Genomic DNA, 20,249 nt, shown 5'->3' with positions numbered 1-20,249 from the left:
ATCTACATGTAGTCCTTTCCAAGGCAAGGCCACGCATTACAAGTGAACCGTCTTTTCAAATTTCACTAGTCTTCTCTGGGACTCTAACCCTGCTTTTCATCAGGGGCACTTTCGGAAAACCACCACATTGGAAAGGATAACAAGGATAACATGCTCCGAGAGATGAACGTTAGACAGTAGACAAGGCTTATTTGTGAGCTAACTTACACAACTCACTTTTCAATGAGAGGGACTCAAATCTTTAAATTAATACACATCAGGGAACCTCTAGGTTATTCCAAAACTGAAATCAGAAATGTAAAAATACCCTAATGTCTATAAATCGTGTCCAGGGAACAGGCAGTCCAGCGCTGTGACTGAAAGTCTGGGCTCCGGAAGTACACACCTGGGCGGCCACTTGCTGGCTCTTTACGTTCCTTCACTGCTGGTACCTCAGTTTCCAAGGCATATTCATCTAAAAAAGGATGGTTTTGTGAAGATTGAGTGAGTTAGTGTTTATCAAATGACGTAAAAGGACTTGCTAAATGTTAGCTGTCACTGTTATTGGTGTACAAATTTTCTGACTTTCCAGATCACACTCCTGAACACATCACATTAACATCCCTTTCTTCCTCCTAAAAATAATAATTCACTAGGTTTGTCACTGGTTAAGTCATTCCCAAAAAAAAGGAGGGAAGAAAACAGAACTCTCAATCAGGACGGTAGAGACGTAAATTGCTACAACCTTTCTAAGTGGCAATATGTATCAAAAAATCTTAAAGTTAGCATATACTGTACTTTGATTCAGCAAATCCACTTCTAGAAACTTATGCTACAGAAAAAAATCTCACAGGTATACACAACGGTGTATGGAATAGTCACTGCAGAGTTACAACAGTGGGGGGAAAAGGAAACAAACTAATAATGTCTGATAAAAATTAATTGGTTAAATTATCACCGTTGTATGAAATGGAATCTTCAGTTATTATTACTATTATAACTGACAATATAGACATGGAAAGATTCACGATAACATATTAAGCCAAAAAAAAAGTTACAAAATAATCATGTATAGCAAGATCCCATATTTGCTACCAAAAATTGTATATAAAAAGCCACATGAACACAAAAAAAGAGGTTTTGGAGAGATACATGCCAAGGTAGTGGATTTATGAGTATTTTATAGTTTTTACTTTTCTGTATTTCAATTTTTCTACCATAAAGATGCAACTCTTTACAAGGGATATGAACTGATAAGCAGTTTGGTTCTGAAATAGACAATGAAGCTAAAAGTGATGACAAGTTATCTTTATTTAGAAAAAAACTTAAATTTACATAATACTTGATGGTCTATTAGATACTTTTAATGGCTAGTTATCCAATTAAAAATTATACATATTTAGTATCAAGAAATTAGCAAGAGACTTCAAGCGATGGATTTCTACAATCAAGTACAGCAGTACAAAAATTAAATGGGTTAGTTTTTAAGTTTTATATATTTTTAAATACCCCAATTCCTTATCATCATCATAATTATCATTTATTAAATGAACATATCTTAAGAACTTATGTAAGCACTCGTAAGTATTTAAACTTAACCTACTATTATCATTCCCATTCAGCCGAAAAAACTGAGACATTGAAATGTTAAGGGACTAGATCAAAGTCATAGACTATGCAGTCAAACCCAATATCCTCTAGAAATTTTATTCCTAACTGTTCAGCACTTTCAACTATATAACAGAAACTGTTATTTATGCGGCCCTACACTGGATTCTGAAAGAAAGGAATGAAGGTCATATTTTATTAGCCTGAAAAATGAAATTGGAAAGCATACTAATTTTCTGTATTTTTTGTAAACCAATTTTTACAGCATTATTTGGGCTTATCATTGCTTACAAAACGGTATTTTGAGATAGTGATAACATACTAATTTACCACTACACTGTGACTTAAAATTTTGAGTCTCTTAGCAGTATTTTGATAGGAGCCTTCTTTCCAGTTTGATCTCCTTGAGCAGTCTATGCTGGGAAAGGTTCTCTCATTTCAGAGCCAACCAAACTTACAGAAATGACTGGGCATAGTACATGTGGCTCCTAATTTATAAAATCAGTGACTAAGTAATAAGATTTATTTTACAAGAAAAGGTTTTCAAATGTGGTCTCATTGCCATGTTATTCACTCATAAATATTTAATGGCGTTCCTCCAGGCACTATTCTAGGCGCTGGAGATAGAATGATGTGCCGAAATCTCTGCTTTTCTGAAACCTTTATTATAGGTGAATTATCTATCTGAAGGTCGTAGTCAGTTTTTCATTAACAGCCTAAGGTATAAAACTTGGTCTGTTACTTAAAATATCTGCTGTCTACTTCAGGAGATGGTCCTAGGAGATGCTCAGAGAGAAGGAAGCAGAGCGTCAGCTGTTCTCCAACTAGACTATCCCAGGAGAAATTCCTGCAGAACTTGTTTAAAAAACCGATTCCAGGGGCGCCTGGGTGGCACAGCGGTTGGGCGCCTGCCTTCGACTCAGGGCGTGATCCCGGCGTTATGGGATTGAGCCCCACATCAGGCTCCTCTGCTGTGAGCCTGCTTCTTCCTCTCCCACTCCCCCTGCTTGTGTTCCCTCTCTCACTGGCTGTCTCTATCTCTGTCAAATAAATAAATAAAATCTTAAAAAAAAAAAAAAAAACGATTCCAGGGCCCCACCTCCAAGAGTTTGATTCTAAGGTGAGGTGACAAAAAAACCTCTGTTTAAACAAGAACCTCACATAATGCTGATCTAAGTGATCTGAGCTCCGGTCTTTGAGAAACCCACCAGTAAGTGGAGCCATTCAGAAGGAAATGATCATTCAGAAGAGAATAGCTCTATGGCAGTGGAATTTGAACTGAGTAACATAAACCCAACCCTCATGTAATTAGTTCTGTATAATTCACAAATCCAGCAAATTAAAAAGATGAGTAAGAATGGAGCAATTTACCAGCACCTCCTCCTTAATGTCTTATGAGATTTGAATTTGCCTCAATGTAGGCATTTGATGCAAAGATGAACTTCAGTTCTACCAACAGAAGAGATAAGCATTAAGAAAAAGGAAATTTCTAGTCAACTGCAAAAAAAAAAAAAAAAATGCTAAGAGGGACAAACATTTCACAGAACTTGCTACCACTCATTTTATGCCCTATTTCACAATGCTTAGTATCTGAACAATCCACAGGGTTCCAAAGTACATCAAAAATTTGTTCATTTCCTCTCCTACTCAGGCAGAATAATAATAATAGAGTATTGTGAAGGTGCCATGTGCCTCAGCAATTTCAACAGATACATTCTTAGATAAAGAAATACCATTTTTTAAAAAATCTATCAGAAATGCTCCTTAGTGGAGCTACTTCAAATAGTTTTAAATAGTTTTAATGCCACCACTAAATTAGCGTCCCTCATTTCCAATTTAGATTACTTAAAAGTTCCTCGGTTCTTTACCAACCTGCTACAGAAAAAATTCCCTTCCATTTTAGAAATACGTGCATTTTTAGTTATAACAAGCAAACACCCATCAGTACAACATAAATATGTCATGTAAACCAGAAAAAAAAATTTAAGGAAAAACAGCATCTTGTTCTGAGAGATCGGTAGAAATCCTCACCTTGAGGGAGGGTTTTAAGTTTCTGCACCTTAAATCATCTAAAAATAAAGGTACCCAGACAAATACATCCCTCCCATTTTAGAGGTTAAGAGTAGCACTTCACAAACCAGCTGGCCTGCTGGGTCCTGGCCCCAGTTCCTAACCTCAGATCCTGTCCACTACCTACCTAATCCATGAGAGATCCCTGAGCCTGTTCTTCATCCGTTCAAAGGGATTAGTAACATTGCCTCTCCGTTAACCGAATTGAGATTTTCCAGATGCATCTGTTTGTATGGTATTTGTTTTTATTATCTGTTCTTTTTATTGTACTTGCTTATACTATTTGTACGTTTGACCACGGAAATAGCAAGAGGAGGATGCCAGGAGATAAGCACAAAGAAACGCATCTGTCCGGAGTTCGCATATATTTAAAATTTCAGGCTGGTGCTGCCTTCAGAATAGCACTGATGATGACAAAGTTCTAAAGGAAACTTTCATATTAAGAGGCTATCAAAAATCTCCACAGCCTCCCACCCAACAGAAAAAGACGCTAATTTATTTCTTCAAAAGCAAAGCCTTCTTCAGTCTGAATCACAACAAAAGATGCCCATAGGAAATATTATCTGCGAAGTTGTTTTCTAATCCAAAGGCAAACAGAAGTAAAGGAAGGTGCAACGCATTCCTCGTCGGTTTCCTTTTCCTGGGGATTCTGATTACATTTCCTCGTTCAAGCAAGAAGAGACCGCAATTGTGCCCTGGGTCCACACCATAAGACCGTGTCTGTGCGTAAAGAAGGGAAGGAGAAGCAGCAGACCCCGGGGACGCGCTCCCACCGAAAGGAGAGCCGCTTTCTGTTAAATACCATCAGAGTCAGCCCCGGCGGGACGACTTAGGGCCAAACGGCATTGACTGCCCTTCACTGACAGGGATTTTGCAGGCACACGACAGAGAAAAAGAGATGAGCCGGAGACTCGAGGCCCGAGAGAGAGGCGGGCGGCGCGATGCCGCTCCCCGCGAGCTCCGGATCCCCGAGAGGCTGGCGGGGAGGCGAGGCTCGGCCAACCCGCCACGCTCAGGCGGCCGAGGGCAGCGAGGTCAGCCCTGGAAGGGCCGGCCGCCCCCACGCCCCCTGGGGAGGGAGGGACCCCGCTCGGCCGGCCAGGGCTGCGGACGCGCATTCAGCCCGAAGCCCGTCCAGCGGCCGCCACCCCCTCGGCCCGCCGCGGCGTCCTGGCCTCCCGGCGCCGGCCAGCCGGCCGCCCCGCCGCCACCCCCGGGAGGATGGGGAAGGACGAGGCGCAGGAGCGGCCGGTGCCGCGCCTCCCCGGCGCGCGGCAAAGGCTGAAGGGCGGCCCGAGGGACGCGCGCCGGCCCGAGGGACGGGCTCCCGGGGCGGCCATCGCGCCGACCCCCGCCCCCGCCACCTCCCCGTCCAGGCCGCCGCCGTCAAGCCCGCTCCTCACCTCATCTCCAGGCGGGTCCGCGCTGCCGCCCCAGGGACAAATCAGTGCAGCTCACTCGCCGCGGGGAGGGACGCAGGAGCCGCAGCCCCGCACACCATCCCCGCCCGCCTGCCCGCCTGTCCGTGCGTCCCGGAGCCCGCTTGGGATTCTCCCTCGCGAGCCGCCGTACTACGGAGCAACCAAGCTGCGCTCCCTCCCCTCTCCTCCGCTCTTCTCTACCTCCTTCGCTCCCTCCCTCGCTCCCTCGCTCCCACCTATCTCCTCATCTCCCTCCGCTGCCTCTCCCGCCCCCATCCACCCCTCCATCTCCGCCCACAGATGGGTGGGAACGGACAGTCCTCCAATCGGAAGAAGGGGTCCGCACCTCCTCGCCGCCCCCTACCGCTACCCCCGCCCACCGCGGGAACGAGGGAGGAGGTAATTCAAAAAAAAGGAAGAGGATGGAGTGACAGCCAAATCAACCAATCAGTAAGCGCAAAGGGGGTAGGACTAGAACTGCCTTTTCTCCCCGCCCCCTTCCCAGAAGGCGTAACCTAAAGCTTCTTGCGGGGGGATTTCCCAGGTGGGGCTTATGGAGATTTTGTTCCACGGTTTTGGTGCATCTCTCCGTTGTCGTGAGAGGCATTAGTTAGGATGCACTCAACTAAATTAGTTACAAAAGGTTTTAAACGAGAGAACAGCGTAGAAGCGAAAAAGAGGCGGGTTACAGTCCAGGGAAGGCGATAGGGCACACGGTTGGAATGAGGAAGGGTGTGGTCTTTAATGAAAATTTGCATAAAACGGAACCTATCCGGGAGATTACCATTTCGCCCATTTATTGGTAGCCCCTGGCGCGACGCTTCTCCTGGCGGAGCATTCCGGGAGATGTAGTTCCGAGTTCGGTTGCTATGGCGTTCTCCACAGCCTCCGGTCGAAGAGTGACGAGAAGCCTGACCAATGGGAGCAGCGCCTGGGCCAGCGGGGACGGGGCCCTCTCCAAAAGGACTCCAAGGTGGCGGTGGCGAAGGCGCAGGCCGTTGGGGCGGCTCGGAGGCAGGTGAGCCCCGGGACCCCGGTTCTGTGTCTTGGGAAGCGGGGCTTTGTGCTTTGGACGCCTCGAGGAACCGTGCAACCCTGGGGTGAATGGTGGTTGGTGCTGCGCCCCAACCCCAGACCTCCTCGGGCCCAGGCCTAGCTTAGCGGGGGCCGCTGAGGGGCGGGAAAGACTTGACAATTTCCTGGTCCTTACAGGTTTTGATTGTAGGTTTTATCTCAGTTTGCATCTCCCTCCCTTTATAGAAGCAAAAGTCAAAGGTCCCTTTCAGTGAATCTCCCAGGTTGGATTTTTGCCCCCAGCTTTCTTTTTGTTCCTATAATTTGCGTTTCTTTTTCTTTCTCCCGTACTCCTCTGCCACCGCTCTTTCCTCCTTCACTTTCCTTTTTCGGTGAACAATTACCTAAAGCAAGTGTATTCTCATTTACGTGATTATACGGCCGGCTTTGCCGTCTTAAGAGAAGCAGCGAAAAACCCTGGAGCTGTGCGTGAGAATCACCTCAGAAACATGTTGAAGTGCAGATGCTGAATTTGTAGGTCTGGGCGGGGCCTGAGACTCTGCATTTCTCACAAACTCCCGAGTACTGCTAGTCCACGTTCTGAGTAACGGGGAGTTCTACATCAGCTCTGTTCGATACAGACATAACGCGAGGCGCTTAATTTTAAATTTTCTGGTAACCACATTAAAAAACATGAAAAGAAACACGTGAAATTAATTTTAACAACGTTTCGTTTAACCCAGTATATCCAAAATTTATCATTTCAACCCATAATCAAATACTTTAAAATTGAAATATTATAAATTCTTGTATTTGTTATACTCTACGCCCAACGTGGAGCTTGAACTCACAACCCCGAGATCAAGAGTCGCTTGATCTACGGACTGAGCCAGCCAGGCGTCCCAGTTCTTTTTTTTTTTTTTTTTTTTTTTAAGTGTCTTTGAAATCTAATGTGTGTTTTACCTTGACGACACGTCTCAGTTCTGATTAGACACAGTTCAAATGTTCCTTAGCCACCTGTGGACTAGTGGCCACTGTTACTGGACTGCGCAGGTCCAGGAGGTATAGGTGTCCCCTGCAGAAATTAAAAGGTGTTAAAGCTCAAACGGTTGCATGTAACCAAACCCTTTGTTGCTCTGCGAGATGGGCCTGGGAACTACTTTAGAGAGGCTCTCTGCCCAATTTGCAGAAATAATAGTAAAAATAGCCAACACTTACCGAACGGTTATTTTGTGACAGGTGTTGTACTGAGTGCTTTGCTGGTATTGCTTCTTTACAACAACCCTTGTAGGTAACTACTGCTATATTTTGTAGATGTGGAATCTAAGATCTAGAAGGTTGAGATTGAGTAGCCTAAAGCCATACAGCCAGCAATTCAACCAGGATTCAAACTTGGGTCAGTTTTGACTTCTAAATCCTGTCAACCACTGCAGTGTATGATTATTATTTTTTAATCAATAATTTTACTTCATTGATGCCTCTGCTCCAGTTTATGGCTGATGAAATGCTCAAGTTGAAACAGAGAGGGTTTCTTCATGCAAGGTCAATTTGCCTATCAGTTGGAGTGACATACTTTGGTAGTATTATAAATATTCCATGCTATATATATATGTATATTTTTTTTTTCAGTAAGCTCTCGCCCTACATGGGGCGTGAATTCAGGACCCTGAGATCAAGAGTTGCATGTTCTAGGGGTACCTAGGGGTCTTGGTTGAGTGTCCAACTCTTGATTTGGCTTGGGTTGTGGTCTCAGAGTGGTGGAATGGAGCCCGGGGTTGGGCTCTGCACTCGGCACAGAGTCTGCTTGTCCCTCTCCCCCTGCTCATGCTCTCTCTCTATTTAGCTCTAAAATAAATAAATAGTCTTTTTTTGAAAAATTTGCATGCTCTACCGACTGAGCCATCTCCATGCTGTATTATAAATCTTTCTTTAAAAAAAATTTTTTTTTTTATTTATGAGAGACAGAGCGCGTGCACACATGTGGAGAGAAGCAGAGGAAGAGGGACAAGCAGACTCTGTGCTGAGCGCAGAGCCCGACTCAGGGGCTCGATCTCACGACCCCAAGATTATGACCTGAGCTGAAACCAAGGGTCGGAGGCTTAACCACTTGAGCAACCCAGGTGCCCCTCCATGCTGTATTATAAATAATATAAGATACTATTTCCCCAGTACTGTATCCTGGGCAGTAATGTCTTGATTCATTTGTGTACCACTCTGAAGAAAGAGGAATGGGAAAGCTTGGAAATTTCTAAAATACTTCACTGTGGTGTCACAGTGTTTTTTTGGTTTTTTTTTTTTTTTTTGTGGTTACATCTTTTTATTATTATTATTAAAAATAATGCTTACTCCTGTGAACTTTACACTGAATATTTCAAAGACAACATTATGATTTTTCTAGGCCTGCTGAATGGTACTGTGCTGAGCTAAGGTGAGTTTTATGGTTAGAAGAGCAAAAATACACATATCTACACATGCTAAAATACAATATTTTGCAAAATAATTTTTCCTATTTTTACACATTGTTAAGAAAGACACACCTTGTAAATTATTTTCTCTTCATTGTGGATTTATTAGTAAATATTTAATCAAAATCACAATTTCTTTTTTGCTTCTGAAGCAAGAAATGGTTTCTTAAAGATTCTGTAGTAGATTGGAGAATTAAATAAGCATTTACAAACTGCAGGAATGTTAGTTAAAAAATGATTGTTGAAATCAATTGGAGAAGGGAGAGTGTGCTAGAGATTTAGAAAGGACCCCTCCATTGCTTATATCCCTCATCACCCCCTGCATTGTCCCAGTGTCCCATGACTAAGCTAGCGTAAAGAGGAAAAGGTCATTCATCGCATCACACCATTGCCATAATCAGAAGAGGCTGTAGCTTTAATATGGTCATCATATCCCCCATCCTCTTCAACTGATGCTTGGATCCTGTTTATGAAGCCGCTGTAAATGTGTATCCAGCCTCTGTTTAAATCCCTCTAGTGATAGGGACCATGCAACTTTCATGAATTTTCCAAAGTTTTAAATTAAATACCTAAAATGTGAAAGTAGAAAGTTCTTGGGGCACCTGGGCAGCTCACTTAGTTAAACATCCAACTCTTGGGGCTCCTGGGTGGCTCATTCGTTAAGCGTCTGCCTTCGGCTCAGGGCGTGATCCCGGTGTTCTGGGATCGAGCCCCACATCGGGCTTCTCCGCTGGGAGCCTGCTTCTTCCTCTCTCACTCCCCCTGCTTGTGTTCCCTTTCTCACTGGCCGTCTCTCTGTCAAATAAATAAAATTTTTAAAAATCTAAAAAAAAACAAAAAACATCCAACTCTTGATTTGGGCTCAGATCATAATCTCAGGTGGCGAGATCAAGCCGGTGTCCAGCTCCACTGGGCACAGAGCCTACTTGGGATTCACTCTCTCCCTCTCCCTCAGCCCCTCTCCCCCTCCCCAAAGAGAGTTCTTATAACACCTGTTATTAGCTAGAAAAGCTTTTCAGGGTGTAGCCAGGTGTGAGCCCTATCACAGTGTCTTCTGTTCCCATCTTGTCAGGAGTTTTATGCAGTTAATGCAGTTGTATGCAGCAAAATGCCTGTGTACTAACTGTTTATGCGGAGTGTCCTTAGAATACACAGATTCCTAGAGACCGTTGCCTACACAGTGAAGAGTTGTCCTCCAATTGTTACAACCATGCATTTACCTCCCTCTTTAAGAAGCAGAGGGAGCTGGGGCACATGGGTGGCCCAGTGGGTTAAGCATCTGCCTTCGGCTCAGGATGGAGCCCTGCTCAATGAGGAGTCTGTTTCTCCCTCTCCCTCCCCCTAATCATGCTTTCTCTCACTCTCTCTCTCAAACAAATAAATAAAATCTTGAAGGAAAAAAAGCAGAGGGAACTTACCTAGTTAGGACTACCATTCTCCACAACCTGCAACATAATGACTTGAACCAAAGCTCCAGCTAGTTACTTTGATTATGCTAACCAAAAATTTTAACCAAATAGTTGAGCATGTCGTTTGACATATTTCTTTATCTGATATGTGGATACTTATGAAAATTCTCACAGATTAAGAACATTGTTAAAACTTAATATTAAATCACCTCTTCAATGTAACTTAAGAGTTACCCCCTCACAGTCCAGCTGGCTAGTATAATAATGTTGTGCACCAGTCCTGACACGATGATGAACATATGGGGCCAAATTTTGTTGAATTCATGTTTTTTCTGTAGCCTACTGCTTGACAATATATCCTTGATTTCCTTAAAAAGAGGGTTGGTTAGAAATACTGTAACTGGGGGGCGCCTGGGTGGCACAGCGGTTAAGCATCTGCCTTCGGCTCAGGGCGTGATCCTGGCGTTATGGGATCGAGCCCCACATCAGGCTCTTCCGCTATGAGCCTGCTTCTTCCTCTCCCACTCCCCCTGCTTGTGTTCCCTCTCTCGCTGGCTGTCTCTATCTCTGTCGAATAAATAAATAAAATCTTTAAAAAAAAAAAAAAGAAAAGAAAAAAAAAGAAATACTGTAACTGAATCCTGACCCCAAGTGGCCACAATATTGCAAAGTTTGTATTGGGGACTAATAGGAATGTGAGCATATAAGAGTTTGGACTTTCAGGAATTAAGATTTCCATAGATGGATTGAATGAGGGGAGAAAATGAAGCCACCCAGCAGTGTGTGGCCATCGTTGAGGCTTGAGGCATTTCAATGTTAGCACATCCCTTGTGCTAACACCCATCAAAACCAAAAATGAACAGGTGAGCCAGGACATCATAAAGGAAAAGGAAATTTGGGTCAATAACCTAATACAGAGGGAGGAGTTATGATAGGCTCTAAAATATCCCTGATGACTGAAGATTAGTACCACAAAGTGTTGTTTTGGGAAAAGATGACTCCAGTTTTGTTTTGTTTTGTTTTTAAAGATTTTATTTATTGCATACCTGGGTGGCTCAGTGGGTTAAGTGCCTGCCTTCAGCTCAGGTCATGATCCCGGGATCGTGATCCCAGGGTCCTGGGATCGAGTCCTACGTCAGGCTCTCTGCTCAGTGGGGAGCCTGCTTCTCCCTGTGCCCCTCCTCTTCCCTCTGTCCCTCCTCCCTGCTTGTGCTCTCTCTCTCAAATAAATAAAAATCTTTAAAAAAAAAAAAAAGGATTTTATTTATTTTTAGAGAGATTGGGGGGGAGGAGCAGAGGGAGAGGGACAAGCAGACTCCAAGGAGCACAGAGCCAGGTGTGGGGCTCGATCCCACAACCCCAGATCGTGACCTGAGCTGAAATCAAGAGTCAGTCGCCAGGGCCACCCAGGTGTCCCAAGATGACTCGAGTTTTATGTCTGTTGAATTTGAGCTAGACCTGATACTCTCAGAACACTTTTGGTCTGAAAGTGTAGATAAGGAATAATCTGTAGAGGTTTTGTTTACAAGTATTAATAGATGAGCTCCTTGAGAAATGAAGTGTAGTAGAAGACCAAATGGAGTCCACGCCGCTGTTATAATGAAGATGAAACCATTCAAAGTTTCTTTCCATTGGCTTTTTAGAAATCCCTTTAAAGATCAGTATTTTTATTAACTGCTTTCTTGAAGCATTATATTCAAGTGTTTGCACCAAAAATTATTTAAAATAAGTGTCTTTGGGTGCCTGGGTGGCTCAGTTGGTTAAGTGTCTGCCTTTGGCTCAGGTCATGATCCTGGGGTCCTGGGATGGAGCCCTACACGGGGCTTCCCTGCTCAGCCTGGAGTCTGCTTCACCTCGTCTGCCCCTCCCCACCACTCATGTGCTCTCTGTCTCTCAGATAAATAAATTTAAAAAAAAAAAAAAAGGTATCTTTTAAGATTTTTTGTTAGGATTTTATTTTTAAGTAATCTCTACACCCAACATGGGGCTTGAACTCACAGTCCCAAGATCAGGAGTCACGTGCTCCACCGACTGAGCCAGCCAGGTGCCCCAAAACAGGTGTCTTGATACTTGCTTCTCCAGATTTTTTAATAGGTTTAATGTGTGACCATTATAAAAATTTAAAGTATTAAAAACATAATTCTCAATTTGTGGACTTATGTCAAATATATTTAAAATCTGATGTACCTGAAAAAAATATAAAATCTATGCTTTTTATAGGGCATATTAGCCTATGTTTTTAAACAGGTTTATTTTCATTTAAAAGTTTTATGTAGCACTTTTCACAAAGTTTACAGAACATATAATTTTGAAGTTTTGCATGACATTCATTCTTGGAAATGGCGCAAGTATTATATATCTCAATTTATATTTTTATTTTATAAAATATTCAGCTATTTCGGGGCACCTGGATGGCTCAGTCAGTTAAGCATCTTGATTTCAGCTCAGGTCATGATCTCAAGGTTGTGGGATCGAGCCCGGCATCACTGCTAAAGATTCTCTCTCTCTCTCTCTGCCCCTCCCCTTCCCTCTCTCTCTCCCTCTGTAAAAAAATTAAAAAAAAAAAAATACTCAGCTATTTTATTTTCTGTGTGCAAATATCTTCACATTCGATAAAAATTTTACTAAATAGTAGACTAAGTGTTCCATTTAATCTAGACCAGCGCCTGAGAAACTATACTGTCCATTCTACCATTTTCTTAATGTTAAGAATTCAGTATTCCTTTTGGTGTTCTGCAAAACAAGTAAATAACATTTCCTCAATTTTCTCCTAGCCACTTTTCTAAAAACACTTTTCTTTCTTCACTTTGTAACTTTGAGGATATTTTTGTTCCCACGTGGTTTTTTATTGGACCAACTAAACTACTTTTTTTCCTACTAATCAGGCCTATTTTATTTTATTTTTTAAGATTTTATTTATTTATTTGACAGAGAGAGAGAGACAGCCAGCGAGAGAGGGAACACAGAAGGGGGAGTGGGAGAGGAAGAAGCAGGCTCCCAGCAGAGGAGCCTGATGCGGGGCTCAATCCCAAGAACCCCGGATCACGCCCTGAGCCGAAGGCAGACGTTTAATGACTGAGCCACCCAGGTGCCCCTAATCAGGCCAATTTTAACTTAATTTGGAGGAACCATTTAGGCCAATTTGACTAAAAATGTTGACATTATTGTGTATATAATATTTGCTTTAGGGGGCACTGGGGATACAAACAAGCCTTATCTTCTAGAGTCTTTGAAATTGGAGCACATGCTGTATGAGGTTCATGTGAATGGTAATCTGGGAAACATGCTATATGTTTTAAGATGCATTGCACAGGGGCGCCTGCCTGGCTGGCTCAGTCAGAGGAGCATGCGACTCTTGATCTCTAGGTTTTGAGTTCGAACCCCATGTTCGGTAAAGAGATTACTAAAAGAAGTAAATAAACTTTAAAAAAAAAAGAAAAAAAAGATGCATTGGGCAGAGAAGACAGTGGCTTCCAGAATTACTTTGAAATCAAGGTGTTGATGCAATCGTTTCATTTTTCAAAAAGGAACTACTAGTAGCTCCAGACTGGAAGGAGCAGTGATTTCTTTATTTAATAATAATAGATATTGATTCTTCCAAGCAATGGCTGGGAAAACCTTCTAGTTAGTAAGCAAATAAAGTACGGTTTTGTTTGTTGGTATGTAACGAAATCTGGAAGCATGGAACAGATACGGTAGATTGCGTGTCGCTGGGTGTGATTTCAGAGAAGGAGTAGGACTTGAGTTGTATTCAGTTGGCAGAATCTGTAGAGTAAGTTTGGCACAGTCTCAGAGAAAAAGCAATGCCTGGAAGTCCTGAGACCGGGATGACCAGATGGTGTGAGGTCACACTGACCAGCTCAGAAAGAGAACGTGTGTTAGAAAGACAGGGGAGTAAAGTAGGTTAGAGACAGTGAGTATGCATTTTAGACAGCCTTGAAAACCAAGCAGAAGAGGTTGGATTTAAAGTTGTAAGGAGGGGCGACTGGCTGGCTCAAGTTGGTAGAACTGCAACTTTTGATCTCAAGAGTTGTGAGTTTGAGCCCCACATTGGGTGTGGAGATTACTTAGAAAAATAAAATAAAATCTTAAAAAAAGAATTGTAGGGAATACATAGCTGCTGTATCTATGCTTAGATCTTTCCCCTCTCCCCTGCCACCGCAGCCAACACTGACGTACACACACCTGCAACCAAACAGATAGAATTAATATCGGACCTACCTCTACCTCTGAAACTCATAATACGCTATATGTTAATTAATCTAAATAAAATTAAATTAAAAAAAATAAATGTCCAAGAAAAAAAGAATGTTCTTAATAAGATAGTTTGTAAAAGACCCAAACTAGAAACAATCAAATGTTTAGTGGAATGGGTAAATAATGATTTAATCACAAAATAGAATATAGCATAACAAGGGTGAGAATGAACCACAATACAGGAAACAACATAGATGATGCTCACAAATGTAATATTGAGAGAAAGAAACCAGACATGAAGGAGTATGATTTCACTTGTATAAAGTCAAAAACAGACAAAACTAATCTGTTTGAAACTTGGGATGTTGAGTATCCTTCACAGGGGAAGGTGGTGACTATAAGGGGAATGAGGAAACTTCTGGAGTTCTAGTGATGCCATTTCCTTGCTGTGACATGGCCATATTCACTTTGCAATATGCAGTGAGCTATACATTTAGGATCCATGAACTTGGCTGTGTATATTTTATTCTTCTATAAAATTTATATTTAAAAAAATAGTCTTGCCATCTACATTGTTGGTGGGAATGCAAGTTGGTACAGCCACTCTGGAAAACAGTGTGGAGGGCCCTTAAAAAGTTAAAAATTGAGCTACCCTGTGATCCAGCCATTGCACTACTGGGTGTTTACCCCAAAGATACAGACATAGTGAAGAGAAGGGCCATATGCACCCCAATATTCATAGCAGCGTTGTCCACAATAGCTAAATCGTGGAAGGAGCCAAGATGCCCTTCAACAGATGACTGGATTAAGAAGTTGTGGTCCATATATACAATGGAATATTACTCAGCTATCAGAAAGAACGAATTCTCAACATTTGCTGCAACTTGGATGGCACTGGAGGAGATAATGCTAAGTGAAATAAGTCAAGCAGAGAAAGACAACTATCATATGATTTCTCTCATCTATGGAACATAAGAACTAGGAAGATCGGTAGGGGAAGGAAGGGATAAAGAAGGGGGGTAATCAGAAGGGGGAATGAAACATGAGAGACTATGGACTCTGAGAAACAAACTGAGGGCCTCAGAGGGGAGGGGGGTGGGGGAATGGGATAGGCTGGTGATGGGTAGTAAGGAGGGCACGTATTGCATGGTGCACTGGGTGTTATACGCAACTAATGAATCATCGAGCTTTACATCAGAAACCGGGGATGTACTGTATGGTGACTAACATAATATAATAAATCATTTAAAAAAATAAAAATAAAATAAAATAAAAAAATAGTCTTGCCATAGAATTATAGTTGACCCCTGAACAAGTCTGGGATTAGGAGAACCAACCTTCCAAATGGTTGAAAATCTGCAGATAACTTTTGACTCCCCAGAAACTTAACTACTAATAGCCTACAGTCGACTGGAAGCCTTATTGGTAACAGCACATATTTTCTATGTTATATGTATTATATTCTGTATGCTTACAATAAAGTAAGCTACCGAAAAGAAAATCTTATTAAGAAAATCATAAGGAGGGCCTCAGTCGGGTAGGCGTCTGCCTTCCCTGCTCAGTAAGAAGTCTGCTCCTCCCTCTCCCTCAGCCCCTCCCCTTGCTCGTGTTCTCTGTCACTCTCATTCACTCTGTCTCTCAAATAAATAAATACAATCATTTAAAAGAAAAAGAAAAAAAATCATAAGGAAGAGAAAATACATTTACAGTACTGTACTATAAAAAAAAAATCCATGTATAAGTGGACCTGTGCAGGTTGAACTTGTGTTGCTTAAGAGTCAGCTATATTATGAAAATTAAACAATTATGGAATCCTTAGAGATGCTTCAAGAAGTTCACAGAATACAGGGGCACCTGGGTAGCGCAGTCGTTAAAGCATCTGCCTTCGGCTCAGGGCGTGATCCTGGCGTTCCAGGATCCAGTCCCACATCGGGCTCCTCCGCTGGGAGCCTGCTTCTTCCTCTCCCACTCCCCCTGCTGTGTTCCCTCTCTCGCTGACTGTCTCTCTGTCACATAAATAAATAAAATCTTTTAAAAAAAAATATCTTAAGAAGTTCACAGAATACAGGTTTAATACTTCCATTAAATGGTTTATAAACTGATACAGAAGAATCAGGGGTATGATTTTAGTGAGTGTCTTGACTGTTCACTTTTTCTTTTTAATGGTCTTTTTTAAGATTTTGAAAGCCCTGGGGCGCCTGAGTGGCTCAGTTGGTTAAGCATCTGACTCTTGATTTCCGCTCAGGTCCTGACCTCAGGGTCTTGATCTCAGGGTAATGAAGTCCAGCCACGTAGGGCTCTGGGCTCAGCAGGGTGTCCACTTGAGATCCTGTCCCTCTGCCTCTTCCCCAGCTTGTGTGTGTGCGTGTCCCTGCGTGCCCACGCACTCTCTCTCTCCCTCCCAAATAAATAAATAAATCTTAAAAAAAAAAAAAAAAAAGCCTTGAAAGCCCTTTAAATGCCACCTTTGGTAATTAAAATTGAGGTCTGTGGCCCTCGTAAAAAAATATTTAAGTACAACTTGTAATTTTTATTGAATAGCAAAGTGAAATGAAGCACCAGCTCACCTTGGTGTGAAAGGTTGAACTGTAAGCCCATTCTTAATAAGACATGTACTCAGAGATTGTTGCATATTCTCTTGTTTGACCACTTTCAAGAATTATTATCTAAAGTTTTTGTTTGAAAACTACATTTATAGTTGTCGTTTTATCCTTTGTCAGCATTATTTTTCAATTTTTGCTTTCATTTTAGTCTGGAAGAACATTTTATTTCATGTTTATATATATGTGTATGAATTTTTTTTAGGTGACTATGAAAGGCTTATATTTTCAGAAGAGTTCTACAAATGAAGAAATAACATTTGTATTTCAAGAAAGGGTAAGAAAAATGGTTTAATTATTAAATGAAAAAGGTAGTTTATTTTCTATATGTAATAGAACCAGTTTTAAATACCTATTGTATGTTATTTTGAGTGGAACCGAGTAAAAATTACTTAAATGAAACTTACAAACTCCTTTAATCTTATGTGGAAATGGTGCTCCATATTATAGTATTAGCTATTTTTTTTAAAGAGTTTTTAGTTCCTCAGGGTGGTGGTATAAAACATATTAGGAAAACAGAATAACCTTGATAGTCTTACATGCTGTCAAATTAACCCAGCATATTCAGAATACCACAGTAAAGTGACTATTCAGATTGTAGCCATATTTCAGAAAATATTTCTCCCATGTTGTAAAATGGAAGAGGTGGAAAATCATTGTTTTCCACACTAAATTCTGAGCTTTCCAAAATTATCTCATTTGCTAAACTCTAAATTATCTCTTGTTTTTGCCCACTTTAAGAACAGGTAGTAGAATTTTCATATAGTGGTGATCATTTGAAAGGTTCGTGGCAAGCCAAAATCATTCCACTGTTAACTTAGGACCCAAAACTGAGTGCTGTATTTATTTCATGGTAGTAATAAGAATTTCTGAATCATGAACACAATCCAGTTTTTCTGTTATCTTTTACTAACTCCAAAATTAGGTCAGGAGTCGAAATCTCAGACAGCTTGTCTTCTACCACTGAATCAAGATGAAGGTCTCAGAGGTTTGATTGGGTCTTGGGAAGAATCATGTACAGGTTCATACGATCATGAGTAAAATCCACACATTTATCGATAATATTGAAGATCTCTATAATATCACCAAATACTATCAAATCTGAAACTTTTAAAAAGAGATACTCCCAGACTATTGTATTCAAGTCAAATAAAACAGTGATCTCTTTGACAGGTTGTAAGAGGGACTACAAAAGTAGCTATTCTTACCCAGCTTTTGATCTCATTTTTGGGCATCAGGAGTTGAGGGGAATATTTTAATTATTGGCACCAGGATATGGTTATTTGGCAGAAGTGATACTATATTTAATAAATAGTACAGGTGGGTGACATTGAGTGCCTGAGTGTGAATGATTCTTTGCCTTTGAAGTTATATCTAGCTGTGGAATAGTGGGGTAATTAAGATCCATTAAGTTTGTATTTTGACCCCAAAATCCCATGGGGCATGCTGAAATGTCTAAGACAGATGTTAAATAAGGTAAGTTAAATAAGAGAGACACAGGTAACACCAAGCAACTTCATTTATAGCTTAAGAAAATTCCAAAATCATTGAAGGCTATATGTCATGCATATAAGGATATCCCTGTATGTGTGAAGATTTGATGCTTTGAGATTGTTTAGATTGAAATAAAGTACAGTATTTGATGCTCTCCTTTTTACCCCAAAAATTTATTGCCTACACATATATCCATGTCGGTATCTATGCATCTTTAAAATAACTACTGTAAGGCTTTTTAGACATTTTACCCCAAAATTCCCCTTCTATTTTCTTTATTATATACTATGGAATAATTATTTGTGGCTTTTTCAGTTAGCTGTAAGATTTGGGGTCTGTTTAGTTTTATTCAATTATGTATTCAATTATGTTTTCACAAAAGAAAGGCATGTTCTCAAAGGAGTGTATTATTTGGTTCTAGGAAAATCTTCCTGTTATAGAAGATAACTATGTGAAACTTCAAGTTAAAGCTTGTGCTCTGAGCCAGATAAATACGAAGGTATGATGCTTTTATTTTGACCAAAAGTCAAATGAGAGTTTCCTGGTATATTTAGTGTACAAATATATAATGATAACTGACTTCTGACTGCCAAAAAATTAGCATCCTTAGAAGACTAAAATAGCGGGGCACCTGGGTGGCTCAGTCGGTTAAGCGTCTGCCTTCCGCTTGGGTCATGATCTCAGGTCCTGGGATCCAGGTCCCTGCTCAGTGAGGAGCCTGCTTCTTCCTCTTTCTCTGCCTGCTGCCCCCCTACTTGTGTGCTCTGTCAAGTAAATAAATAAAAATCTTAAAAAAAAAAAAAAAGAAGAAGAACAAGACTTATAAAATAGCTAGGGAAAAAAATGTAATGTCAATTTGTGTGTTTCTGTATTACTATCTAACTGAAGTCAGACATTTTATATTATATGAAAATATTTTATAAACTCCTTTACATTGTGAAAGACTAAGAATTTATAATTACTAAGGCCTATTAATCAAGGAAGAAATTACTTTTTTTTTTTTAGATTTTATTTATTTGAGAGAGCACAAGCAGGGAAGGGGCAGAAGTGGAGGGAGAAGCAGATTCCCCACTAAGCAGGAAGCCTGACATGGGGCTTGATCCCAGGACCCTGGGATCATGACCTGAGCCAAAGGCAGACACTTAATTGACTGAGCCACCGAGGCGCCGCAAGGAAGAAATTACTTTCATAAATATAGTAAAAATAAATCTAGAAATCTAATCAGTGATCTATTAACTATTCTGTAGGTATTTCTAGTTAATGTCTTTAGAAAGGGTTCATATTCTTGTTGTCATTTCTCTTATTCTCTCTCTTGCTCACACTTACACATCCCCGTGCTCATACCACCTCACAGTAATCGTCCATTAGTGACAGGAAGTACATGAAAAGTCTTCAAATAGTAAATAAAGTGTGGTTAAGTGTGTCATGATAAATAAAGCAGGTCCATTTACTCAGTTTTGTAAAAATTAATGCTGTAGTTTTATTAGACCCTTAACTTCCTGGATTATAATGTCATCATAATTTCTAGGAATCTAAAACTTTTCTGCGATAGTCACATTTAGGAAAATTACAGAACAAGGTCGTAGGTTTCCATTGGACAACATGAGCATGACTTGAGAGGCAATTAGTCAGATGCCTTGAAATCCTTTCACCAGAAGTGCTAGTACTTACTACTCCTTGTGTGCCAAGTTGTATGTTCAGACCATCCAAGGTGTTGTTTTTAAAACTATGAAAAATTCATCGACATCCCCAGTCTCGGAAAATTATCTCCACTTCTAACAGAAAGAAAGTAAGTTAGAGTAAAATCAATTTAATGAAATATTGCCCAACTAGGAAACATAATGGTTATAAAAACTGTGTAGTAATGTAAGAAAATGCTTGTGTTGGGTGAAGGATGCAGGATGCAGTTGTTTTGTTTTTTTAAGATTTTATTTATTTATTTGACAGCAAGAGAGCACAAGCAGTGGGAGGGGCAAAGAGAGAGGGGGAAGC

The 20,249-nt window shown here is 41.0% G+C and overlaps 2 protein-coding genes across 7 annotated transcripts in view; one reads left to right on the top strand and one right to left on the bottom strand.

Moving 5' to 3' along the window:
* ITSN1 (intersectin 1) overlaps positions 1 to 5,305 on the bottom strand; it is a 214,813-nt gene extending 209,508 nt beyond the window's left edge. The window contains exons 1-2 of one of the 4 annotated variants that reach the window (XM_045785563.2): positions 5,061 to 5,305; positions 308 to 454 (exon numbers count right to left, since the gene is read on the bottom strand). The gene's annotated coding sequence lies outside the window, so the exon portion shown is untranslated. The remainder of the gene's footprint in view (positions 1 to 307; positions 455 to 5,060) is intronic. The other 3 variants (XM_045785564.2, XM_087861773.1, XM_045785565.2) reach the window with 3 other exon arrangements.
* Positions 5,306 to 5,992: 687 nt separating this feature from the next.
* The window catches only part of CRYZL1 (crystallin zeta like 1), a 38,741-nt gene continuing 24,484 nt past the window's right edge, over positions 5,993 to 20,249 (top strand). The window contains exons 1-4 of one of the 3 annotated variants that reach the window (XM_045785561.2): positions 6,017 to 6,096; positions 8,491 to 8,520; positions 16,969 to 17,040; positions 18,679 to 18,756. In XM_045785561.2, the coding sequence (XP_045641517.2) occupies positions 16,975 to 17,040; positions 18,679 to 18,756 (144 nt within the window). In that variant the 5' untranslated portion in view covers positions 6,017 to 6,096; positions 8,491 to 8,520; positions 16,969 to 16,974. Of the gene's footprint in view, positions 6,097 to 8,490; positions 8,521 to 16,968; positions 17,041 to 18,678; positions 18,757 to 20,249 lie in introns of all 3 variants that reach the window. The other 2 variants (XM_045785560.2, XM_045785562.2) reach the window with 2 other exon arrangements.

Source organism: Ursus americanus, chromosome 4 (genome assembly GCF_024610735.1).
Source record: "Ursus americanus isolate L20-20 chromosome 4, mUrsAme1.1.p, whole genome shotgun sequence".
In the NCBI taxonomy this organism is placed as follows: Eukaryota; Metazoa; Chordata; class Mammalia; order Carnivora; family Ursidae; genus Ursus; species Ursus americanus.
The sequence above is the reverse complement of the archived record's forward strand: the minus strand, read 5'-3'. Positions and strand labels throughout refer to the sequence as shown.